Source organism: Ornithorhynchus anatinus, chromosome 12 (assembly GCF_004115215.2).
Source record: "Ornithorhynchus anatinus isolate Pmale09 chromosome 12, mOrnAna1.pri.v4, whole genome shotgun sequence".
Taxonomy (NCBI): domain Eukaryota; kingdom Metazoa; phylum Chordata; class Mammalia; order Monotremata; family Ornithorhynchidae; genus Ornithorhynchus; species Ornithorhynchus anatinus.
The window spans coordinates 54,476,522-54,488,606 of record NC_041739.1 but is presented as its reverse complement, the minus strand read 5'-3'; the positions used below and the strand labels follow the sequence as shown (position 1 = coordinate 54,488,606).

At 42.7% G+C, this 12,085-nt stretch overlaps 1 protein-coding gene across 2 annotated transcripts in view; it reads right to left on the bottom strand.

Annotated features, from left to right (window-relative positions):
* SPARCL1 (SPARC like 1) overlaps positions 1–12,085 on the bottom strand; it is a 50,863-nt gene that overhangs the window by 19,391 nt on the left and 19,387 nt on the right. The window contains exons 1-2 of one of the 2 annotated variants that reach the window (XM_029076614.1): positions 9,198–9,282; positions 2,127–2,343 (exon numbers count right to left, since the gene is read on the bottom strand). Coding sequence is in view for 1 of the 2 variants with exons in the window: in XM_029076613.2 (XP_028932446.1) it covers positions 9,198–9,377 (180 nt within the window). In the remaining variant the exon portion in view is untranslated. Of the gene's footprint in view, positions 1–2,126; positions 2,344–9,197; positions 9,378–12,085 lie in introns of those variants that run through there. The other variant, XM_029076613.2, reaches the window with a different exon arrangement.

Here is a 12,085-nt window from a genome sequence, read left to right as displayed (position 1 = left end):
AAAAGCTTTGATTCCACACTTAACAGCTCTCACCCAAATCCAGCATGTGCTTGAAAATTCCTATGTGCCTTGATGTGCCTTCCTCTTATCAAAGAGACAAACAATAATGAGCCAAGAAGTGGACTCTCCTAAGGATGCAAGCTTACTCCTTATGGTCCCTTTCCCAACAATAAAAGTGCTTAAGGACCCTGACTTCAATCAGGAATGAAGCCTGGAATTCCCACAATAACAAAAACAATAATAATGATGGTATTTGTTAAGCCTTTACAGTGTGCCAGGCAATGTACTAAGCGCTGAGGTAGATACAAGCAAATCTAGTTGGACAGAGTCCCTGTCCCATGTGGAGCTCACAGTCTCAATCCCCATTTCACAGATGAGGTAACCGAGGCACAGAGAAGCAAAGTGATTTGCCCAAGGTCGCGCAGCAGATAAATGGCAGAGAGTGATTAAAACCCAGGTACTTCTGACTTCCAGGTCCATGTTGTATCCACTACACCATGCTGCTGGTCTTACCCCTCACAAAACAGAACCAAATAAAATCTTAATTTCATTTAGTTCTGCAGATATTTCCCAAATCGATATAATAAAAGGTCACTCAGTGTTTCCAAGCTCTGGGCCAAGGAGACCTCAACCACAGTGCCAAGGTGACATTTGGCCCAGGCAGGGGCAAAAGGGAATAAGACAGGGAATCAGTCTTTCTTTAACCCTCCTTTATAAACAGCTTCAACTGCACTGAATTAAAGAACAGTGCTGTCTGGAAGGCCGAGTCCTGCTACCTAGAAAGAATAATGTGAGAATGATTTGTATGTGGCATAAAGATAGAAAACTTGAGAGGAATGGCAATTGCCTTTAGGACCTTCCACTAAAATCCCTCCAGTTCCCTTCATCTTCACTCCTCAAAGTTTGAAATTACTGGGATGAGGGATGTTAATCAATCCATCGCATTTATTGAGCACTTACTATATGCAGAGCACTGTACTAAGCACTTGGAAGAGTACAATATAACAAATCCTTAGACATGTTCCCCACCCACAACAAGCTTATGGTTCAGCAGAAGAGACAGACATTAATATAAATAAACAAATGATGGATATGTACATAAGTGCATGGGAAGCAGTGTGGACTTGTGGAAGGCGGACATGCCCGGGAGTCAGAGGATGTGGGTTCTAATCCTGACACATGTCTGCTGTGTGACCTTGGGCAAGTCACTTTAATTCTCTGGGACTCAGTGATCTCAACTGTAAAATGGGGAATAAGACTGAGCCCCAAGTGAGACAGGAACTGTGTCTGATTTGTCCATCCCAGTGCTTAGAAAGGTGCTTGACACATAATAAGCATTTAACACATATCACAATTACTATTATTATTATAATAATAATAAGTTCTGTGGGGCTGCATAAGTGCTGTTAGAGTCTGTGGATAAGGACCTTCAGAAAGAGAGATGGTGGTGACAACAGGGACTAAAGCCCACAGAGATAAGAAATAGGGAGAGAAACTGTTGAGAGACCAGGTTAAAAATAGCCACACAAAAAAGAAAGCTCTGGAGACTTTCCTATTATTTGAAAAAACCAAAGTGTTCAGTTTCCAAGTTGTTGCTATGGCGGTACTACAACCATGACCCTGACTGAATAACACCTGGAAACTGCACATGAAAAACTCAGCAAGCATCTTTTGTTTGGGAAAGTTTCTTTGTACTGATTTCCTTAGGTTTTTATCTCATATCCAACAGTGTACTTCCACAGACTTAGCTTAGGATTCTGGGATGGCTGAAGGTTATTTTGGATGAAGACATTTCAGTAAAGGAGAAATAACATTAGCTGGTATTTGATCTATATGAACACCATGATTTTTTAGGAGTTTGATTTTAAAGAAGAAATTAGGAGGATATAATTCCAACATCAATATCTTCTTTTCAGGAAACTAAGCAGAAAGGTTACTGTGAATAATTCAATTGGTATTGTTCTAGTTAAATAACTACTTTTTCATACGATGCCAATATCTTCAATTTAACTCATGGAACTAGTTAAGACAGTGAAATTAAAACAATTTTTTTTAGATGATGCCAATATCTTCAATTTAACTCATAATTTAACCAGTTAAGACAGTGAAATTATATAACAATTTACCTGGCTGTATGTGGTTGGATTCAGAATTTATTCAGGAACTAGCTCGAAAACACTCCAGTAGAAATCAGTTCTGTCTTCAGACTCATCCAGAAAGCTTGACAAATACCCAAAGAGAAACTCTTCAAATCCCGCCCCCTTTTATCTCTGCTTCTTCGCCTGGAAATTAATTCAAGCTTATTGGAGTTGAAATTCTGTTGGGCTGTCAACCCATGACATTCTGCAATGGAAGAGGTGAATTCTGAATTTCACACGGTATTTTTTTCCAGCTGTAGTAAGTTTTTATTGCAAACTCCCTCATCCAGTCAGTGGGGCCCTCACGATATTAGAGGGGCAGAATTCAATGGGGGATGGTGCAGGGCAAGAGGAGACCGATCCTGTGCTAACAGCCTCATCCCATGAAGCTCTACTCTCTGTGAGCTGCAACTAGGCTGTGAACTTTTGCCCTTTGGCTTTCTTTCACTAGACAATTTTTTTCCTCTTCCCAGACAGCTTGAAATAACCCTCTTCCTTTATTATTCCACAACGCTGGAAATAATCTGTGCTGGATCTTAAACCTTTAGGAGAACTGAAAATGAAAAGAAGAATGTCCGCAACATCAGATGTGGTTTACATTTCCGAATCTGAAATTGGGACCAAGAAAACAGAGTGAATCTGGAGGATTTATTCAGGTTTATTGGTAATCTTTCTTTCAAGGAGGTCTACCTGATTCTCTTCCACATTTCCTGCTTTCTGGCCACATTCCTGGTCTAGTATCAATTTCATAACTGAGAAAATTCAGACACAGAGATGTGAGTGACTTCAGCAGGATTTGGGGGGGGGCACTTGGGAGCATTCCAAGGATCCCTCTTTTCAAGAGTAATAATTTTGGTATTTGCTAAGTGCTTACTATGTACCAAGCACTCTACCAAGGGCTGGAATAGATGCAAGATAACCAGATCAGACACAGACCCTGTCCCACATAGGTCTCACAGTCTTTAGGGGAAGAGAGAACAGGAATTCAATCCCTATTTTACAAATGAGGAAACTGAGGCACAGAAAAATTAAGTGACTTGGCCAAGGTCACCCACTGGCAAGGTTTGGGGCTGGGATTAGAATCAACCAATCAATCAATGGTATTTATTGAGCACTTGCTATGTTAACAGCACTGTACTAAGCATTTGGGAGTGAACAATACAATAGAATTAGCAGACATGTTCCCTGCCAATAGTGAGCACAATCTAGAATCCAGACCTTGTGACTTCCAGTCTTGTGCTCTACCAACTAGGCCTGGCTTCTTCCATTCTAATGGCTTCTCCAGATCTTACTGTTAATCAGGAGCAAATTCAGGATTACAAGAATTTAAGTCTAAAAGTTCTGCATAGACTTGATATGGGGACCCCTTCCAAGCCTAAATTCTACAAACATTGAAATTTCAGAGTCTGGCCCAAGTGGACTAGAAAATATAAACAATTTTGCCTTTAATAAAGCTGTTCAAGAGGGCCTGGGCCTGTTAAATTCTGCTCAAGGATCCTGTATAGTCTGGTTTTTCTCTGGGCTCAGGAAGCGGGAGACTGGAATTCAATTTCTTCTTTGTTCTCTGACTTTTTTTTCCCCAGCAGAAACCAAAACAAAGATGACATTTAAATGCGGACTCAATCCCCATCCATTCCTCAACAGTTGGTGCATGGCTGGCAGAGGGCAGGCAATGAGATGGGGGCAAAGGGACAACCCCAGCCTGCCCTGAACTTCGATGAGTTCATCTATGTGCCTCCCAGGCCTCACAAGTTTCTTGCCTCTTGAGACTCTGAACCCGGTATTTACAGCTATCTGACACCAGACCAGAGCTATTTTCTGCCTGCCTGAGCTTTCTCTCCCCTTCAGGAACTTAAAGCAGCATGGCCTAGTGGATAGAGCATGGGCCTGGGAGTCAGAAGGATCTGGGTTCTAATCGCAGCTCCATCACTTGTCCACTGTGTGACCTTGGGCAAGTCACTTTGCTTCTCTGTGCCTCAATTCCCTCATCTGTGAAATGGGGATTGAGACAGAGCCCCACATGGGACAGGGACAGTGTTCAACCTGATTATCATGTATCTATCTCAGCACTTAGCACAGTTCTTGGCACATAGTAAGTGCTTAACAGATATCATTTTTTTTAAATGCTCTCTCCTGTGCTCTAAGTCTTCCTGATGTCTTGCCCAGGATTGTGTCAATCCCTTCCAGATTGCGTGACTTTCCTGAAGAAGCAATAACCGTGTTCTCTCTCTGGTGGGAAAATGAAGACAAGGAGACAGTGCACAATTTGCCTAGACTCTCTCAGCAAGTCAATGGAACCACTGGGAATAGTTGAGGTCTTCAGGCTTGGAGTCATTTGCTCCTGAAAGGAGGCCAAACTCCTTCCCTGAGGGTTGTTCAATGAGCACAGTGTTTTTTAGCATGAAAACTGCCTTAAGGAGGGTCTGAGGGTCCCCATCCTTAAGATTAATTCCCTTCATCAAACTGTAAACTCCTGGAGAGTAAGGATTGTGTCTCAATCTTACTCTTAATCTCCCAGCCATTTAGCTAAAAAAATACCATCAATAGTGACGATGCCTGGTGGAAAGAGCACAGGTCTGGGAGTCAAGAGACCTGGGTTCTAATTCCACCTCTGCTACACAACTGCTGTGTGACCTTGAGGAAGTCACTTAGCTTATCTGTGCCTTAGTTTCCTCATCTGCAAAATGGAGAGTCAATACCTATTCTTTCTCCTATTTAGATTGTGAGCCCCATGTGGGACCTGATTATCTTGAATCTACCCCAGTGCTTGGTACACAGTAAGAGCTTAACTAGTACCCCAATTAATTATTCAGTCAGTCAATCATATCTATTGAGCGCTTACTGTGTGCAGAGCACTGTACTAAGCACTTGGGAGAATACAATATAACAGAATTGGTAGACATATTACCCCCCCAAACAAGTTTACAGCCTAGAGGGGGATGCAGACATTAATATTAATAATATAAATTATGGATATGTACATAAGTGCTGTGGGTCTGAGGGAGGGGTGAATAAAGGGTGCAAATCCAAGTGAAAAAATGTCACAGAAGGGAGTAGGTGCCAAGGAAACGTGGGAAATTATTTGCCTCATTTTTAATAATATATGGAATCATTTATAATGCTATAAGTACTATTATTATATGCAAAATAATGCAAAAATAATACCATAACTATGGTATTTATTAAGCAGCTACTGAGTGTCAAGCTTTGTCCTAAGTGCTGGAGTAGATTCAGTGAATCAATAAATCTCACGTGGGACTCACAATTTAAGAGGAGGGGAGAGCAGGTGGTAGGAGAGAGAAAAATCCCTGAAAGGCTGTCATGGGGATGATCAGGTTGCTGCTGACACAGTCAATGAACTTTCTGCTCCAGCGGAATGTTGGGCCTTTTTGTGGCAGTCATTAGAAGAATGAAATTTAATTTCAGGCTCTGGTGGCAGATACTTTCACTAAACCTGATGCCTTCTCCAGTTTGCAAGTGCAAGGGGCTCATGATCCTGTGAAAAGAAATATCATGGGGAGCTTACACAAATCTGAGCTACCAAAAATTGCTTTGTCTAAATGGCATTATGCACTGGAGAAGGAACCGTGGCTCAGTGGAAAGAGCATGGGCTTTGGAGTCAGGGCTCATGAGTTCGAATCCCAGCTCTGCCACTTGTCGGCTGTGTGACTGTGGGCAAGTCACTTAACTTCTCTGTGCCTCAGTTCCCTCATCTGTAAAATGGGGATTAAGACTGTGAGCCCCACGTGGGACAACCTGATTCCCCTATGTCTACCCCAGCGCTTAGCACAGTGCTTGGCACATAGTAAGCGCTTAACAAATACCAACATTATTATTATTATTAGTTGGAAAGTTTGTAAACTGTAAACATTATAACTCGGAGTATTAAAAATCCTTATTACTTCATCCTCATTATTAATGATATTTATTGAGTGCTTACTCTATGTAAAGTACTGTACTAAGTGCTTTGGAGAACACAACAGAGTTTTTTTTTCATGGTATTTGTTTAGCCCTTTCTATATGCCAGGAATGTACTAAGCACTGGGCTAAATACAGGCTAATCAGGTTGGACATAGCCCATGTCCCACATGGGGCTCACAGTCTTAATCACCATTTTATAGATGAGGTAACTGAAGTACAGAAAGTTAAGTGACTTGCCCAAGGTCACAGAGTAGACAAGTGGTGGAGCCAGGCTAAGAACCCAGGTCCTTCTCACTCCCAGGCTGGTGCCCTATCCACTAGCCCGTGCTGCACATTCCCTGCTAACAATGAGCTTATTCCTGTTTCTATCGAGACACACAATGTCAACCCATGACTTGAAGGCCTACCTATTTAGCATCTTACAATTAAGCCAGTGAAGCAGTGGCTAGAGTACAGTCAGAAGGACCTGGGTTCTAATCCCCTCTTCACCACTTGTCTTCTTTGTGACCTTGGGCAAGTCACTTCACTTCTCCGTACATAAGCTACTTCATCTGTTAAATTGGGATGAAGACCAAGTACAGTGTGGGACATGAACTGAGCCCAACCTTATTAGCTTGTATCTACCACAGCACTTAGTACAGTGCCTGGCACATAGTAAAAACAAAGTATACTCTTAAAAAAAAAGTGGAAAATGGGGCAGAAAATAAAAATATATTTTGGATCTACAGTGGATTTGGCATTGTATTTTATGAGTCTTTTTGGGAATGGCGCCCACCCATTATAATTTATGTAGCTATCATTTCCAAAATAGTGTAAGGCTCATAAAACAAGTTACAATAAACCCTGAATGATTCTTGAATCATTCTTGAACATCTTAGGCGGAGTTTGAAAGCAGGCTTAAAGTGTTCACACAAAGATTAAAAAAAACCACCCCAAAGCAGATAGATGTGTGAGATAAGGAACTGATATATTTGATGAAATGCAAGTCTGTCTCTGCCCTGCTCTCCCAAGCACTTTGTACAGTGCTCTGCAAACAGTAAGCACTCAATAAATATGATAGATTGCCCTCGTCCCGATAATATACATGTATAATAGGTCAAATACAATTGTGCAGGCTAATATACTCATACATCTAGATTCTATTAACATATTCATGCTGCTACATCTTGGGATTAGTATACGGATGAATGTAGAGGAGGCTCCAAGTTCTCTGCAAGATGTGAGGCAATTCTGCACCTCTTTACGTGTGTGAGTGGAACCGATTTTTACTAAGCTGCTTAAGCATGGGACCTGTACTTGGGGAACACCTGGCTTGGAGTCCTTTGGCTCAGTCAACTTCTTGCTCCTTACAAGAAATGTGACAGCTTCTGGCCTTATGGGAGTTTTGACCCTAATAGGAGGATTCCTAAAGGGGTTGAGTTCAAGGAGTGAAAAGAGGCAATTTCTCCCTACCCCGACAGATCTCTCCATTCCTACCCTGACAGGATGGAAGCAAAAGTAGAGCAATGGGCAGTCTGACCTAAGATAATAACAATAATGATGGTATTTGTTAAGCACTTACTATGTGTTGGGCACTTTACTAAGCTCTGGGGTGAATACAAGCAAATTGAGTTAGACAAAGGCCCTGTCCTATGTGGGGCTCACAGTCTCAATACCCATTTTACAGATGAGGTAACTGAGGCACAGAGCAGTTAGGTGACTTGCCCAAGGTCACACAACAGACAAGCGGTGGAGCTGGGATTAGAACCCATGACCTTCTGAGTTCCAGGCCTGTGCTCTATCTACTACACCATGCTGCCAAACTTAATCCCCAATTTACAGATCAGGTAACTGAGGCACAGAGAATTTAAGTGATTTGCCAGAGTTCACACAACAGACAAGTGGTAGAGCTGGGAATATTTTGTGCCAAGCACAAAATAAGAGCTTTACAAATGTCATTTTTTTAAAAAAGATCCGACAGTCTAATCTTTAAAGCTTTAAAGCATCACCTTGCCCCTTCCTACCTCACCTCACTGCTCACCTACAACAACCCTACTTGTACCCTTTGTTCCTCTAATGCCAACCTACTCACTGTACCTCCATCTCATTTCTTCCTGCCAACCTCTCGCCCATGTCTGCCTCTGGTAGAGCTGGGAATAGAACTCAGGACCTTCTGACTCCCAGGTCCATGCTCTGAGGAGCTTTGGGTTAAGAGTGCACTTCTAGGGGAGAGGTCAGAGAGAACAAGGATAGGGTGAAAATACGCCCTAGGAGAAGAAGTATGAGATTGGCAGGCAGGAAATCATGGTTCTAGTCCCAAGTCTGCCAATAGCCTGCTGTGTGACTTTTCTGGCAAGTCACCTAACCTCTCTGTGCCACGGTTTCTTTCATCTGTAAAATAAGGAAAAGAGGTCTCCCACCTCTTAGATTGTGAACAGGGAACAAGGACTGTGTCCTAACTCATTATCTTGAATCTACCCCAAAGTTCAGCACAGTGCTTCAGTGCTTAATAAATGTCACTAAGAAAAACAAACTTGGAAATTTCTTCCCCTCTGTCACCCCACCCTGATTCTTCAAGATGTGAATCCTCCACTTCCTGTAGAAGAGGAGGCTGCTCCTCCTTCCAACCAAAATAGCTGATGACTTTGAATTCTGCTATTGGGGGCTAAGAGGCGTAGGCGCAGACAGAGCCATTGTCTGGTGAAGTAAGCTGAAACACGTATGCGCCGGCCACCTGGAATGGTGTGGTGTCTGTCTGGACCTTTTATCCCTCCCCGCTGAGACAACCAAGAAGAAAACAGTTATGTTTGGGGCTGGTGCCATGTGGCCCCCAGTCCTCAGAAGCAGGAAGCAGCCCGCCTCCTCATTTCACATGAGTTAATATACCATTGTCATGAATGGTAACGGCTCTCAATCCCCCTGAACATAATACATCCGTTCAGACACGCAGTTCAGCTGTTCAAACCGCCCCCTGAGGCCCAATCCGGTTATCCTTTCTCAGGCAAAACTCTCCCTGAAGTCAAAGGAAAAGCAGCTTGAGCCCTGACCGAAGAGATGTCTACTACGCAGTTAACTATGAAGCCAGCTGCCTGCTCCCCTTCTCTGCCTACTCCTTGAAAAAGATGCAGGGAAGTCATGATTTGCCAGGGTGGAACTCACCGCGTTTCTGGGATTCAAGTCTCCTGCTCCGTCGGCTTCCATCTTCTGAGAACTGAAGCTGCTGGGTGCTGCTTGTCTGCCCGGACGGAAGTTTACGTTTGGACTTTTTACTTCTTGGTGAGGTCACTTGGCTGCAGGGAGCCCGATCCACTCGTCCAAATCTTCCCGCTATTTTTTTGGCTCCAGTGTGAATTCCCAGAGTAGGATGATTAGATGTTTTATTTCAAATAAAAACAGTTCATCATGCAATGTAGCAATATTTTCTGGCAACTCAATTCATTCCAGAATTTTTCCTCCTCCCCTTGGGGTTTATGTGAAAGGGGACTACTTTCTTTTCAGGTTTCAAGGGCTTTGATATATATGGTCCTGAATTTCCTAAAGATTTCCTTGGGACAGTGGACTGGGCCTGGTTTCTCCATACCAACTATGCTGCTAATAGGAATAACAATACTCATAATAACAATAACGATAATGATAGTGATTTGCATTAAGCATTTAAAGCTGGGGTTGATACAATGTAAACAGATGAGGAAGCAGTGTGACATTGTGGAAAGAACATAGGCCTGGGAGTCAAAGAACCTGGGCTCTAATCCCAGCTCCTCCACTTCTCTGCTGAGTGATCTTGGGCAAGTCACTTAACTTCCCTGTGTCTCAGTTACCTCATCTGAAAATGGCGATTAAGACCCTGAGCCCCATGTGGGAATTTTGTGTCCAACCTTGCATCTAACCCAGCGCTTAGTACAGTGCCAGGCACAAAATAAGAGCTTTACAAATACCATTTTTTTAAAAAACGATCTGTCAGCCTAATCTTTAAAACTTTAAAGCAATCAAGTGGCCCCTTCCTACCTCACCTCAACCCTACTCGTACACTTTGTTCCTCTAATGCCAACCTACTCACTGTACCTCCATCTCATTTTTCTCGCTGCCAACCTCTCACCCATGTCCTGCCTCTGGCTGCAACACCATCTCCTTTTTCAAGTCCGAAAGACAATTATTTTCCCCACCTTCAGAGCCTTATTGAAGGTACAACTCCTTCAAGAGGCTTTCCCTAAGCCCTCATTTCTTCTTCTCCCACGCCCTTCTGCATCACCCTGATTTGTTCCCTTTATTTACCACCCCGACCCTGCTCAGACCCATTGCATTTTTCATTCAATCATATTTATGGAGCATTAACTGTGTGCAGAGCACTGGGAGAGTACAATATAACAATAAACGGACATATTCCCTACTCACAATAAGTTTACAGTCTAGAGACTGTACTTTATGTACTTTTGTACATATCTGCAATTTATTTATATTAATGTCTGTCTCTCTAGACTGTAAGTTTGTGGTGGATAGGAAATGCATCTACCTACTCTGTTATATTGTTATACTGTACTCTCCCATGTGCTTGGTACAGTGCTCTGCACAAAGTAAGTGCTTAATAAATATGATTGACTGATCCCCCATGAAGCTTAGAGTCTAAGAAGGAAGGAGAACAGGGATAAAATGCCTGCCACTTTACAGATGAGGAAATAGGCACAGAGAAGTTAAGTGATTTGCCCAAGGTCACACAGCGGGCAAGGGGCAAAATCAGGATTAGAACCCAGGTCTCCTGACTCTCAAGCCTGTGCTCTTTCCCCGAGGCCAGGCTGCTTCTTGTGGCGTAAACAAGGCGCTGTTTCTAACAGATGCAGAGTCAGCCAAACTGTGGTCTTTGAAATCCTAAATAGGCATGATTAGAATCAGAATTGCAGGCAGTGTCCTTATCTGGAAATAAGAAACTGGCTATTAGCAAACCTTAAAAGTCTCTCTCCTTTGGGAGACCTTATAAAACTTACTAAAAATGCTCCTGAAAGCTTTTTTTTAGTTCAACCAATAAAATGCTTTAATTTATAGTTAAAATCCCACTCTGAAGTGGGAGCAGAACTTGAAAAAGGAAAGGATGAGAGAAGGGAAAAGAAGCGATCAGGGAGGGAAGGCGGTGGGTCTATCCCTAGTCCTGAGGCATATGGTTTCTGTGGACTCCGAAAAGCACTTGTGCAGGGTAAGAAGGTGTAAAATGCTGGTCATGGCATTTTATCTGACCACAAATCTGCAGAGTCCCAGGGCAAGATCTGAGGTGGGGTGGGGTTCTGGGAACACAATCCCATACTGATACTGAGGAGTTTTGCCCCGACAAGAAACACAATTGCTTTCTCAGAACACTGTGTTATTTCCCACAGAACCCTCATTCATATGCTAAAACTTTCCTAAAAATCTTAAACCAGGGCTCCTTGCTCTGGAACCCCAATATTCATGGCATTCACAAATGTGATGATGTCCTGATACCATGTCACTGCAGCAAGCTCCAACCGTCTGGAGAATGCTGAGGATGGGGTGTGGGGGTGACGGAGAGGATGGGAAGGACAGGGGGTGGGGTTGGCAGTCCCCAGAAAAGCAATATGGACATTAAGCATCTGAGCCTGCTTGGTGCCCACAATGGCTTTCACAAGTCTTCACTCTGAATAAAACCAAACGCTAGAATACAAAACAAATGGAAACACTGATACCACCTCCACTAGAAGAATTTATGCTTTTCCTCTTCCTTTACATGAAAGGAAGTGGAGGGAGAACCAATCAGTGGCAATTTTTTAACAGTCTTTGTTAAGTGCTTACTATGTGCTGTACTAAGCACTGGGGTAGATACAAAATATTTAGGTATTTAGGTAGATAGAATATTTATTTTGTATTTTATCTACCTTTATCTATCTACTTTTATCTACCCACATAATCTACCTAATCTACCTATCTACCTAAATATTAATTTAGGTAGATACAAAATATTCACACAGTCCCTGCCCTATGTGGGGCTCACAGTCTAATTGATTATAGATTTGATTGATTATTAGGATAGGTGACAGGGTAGA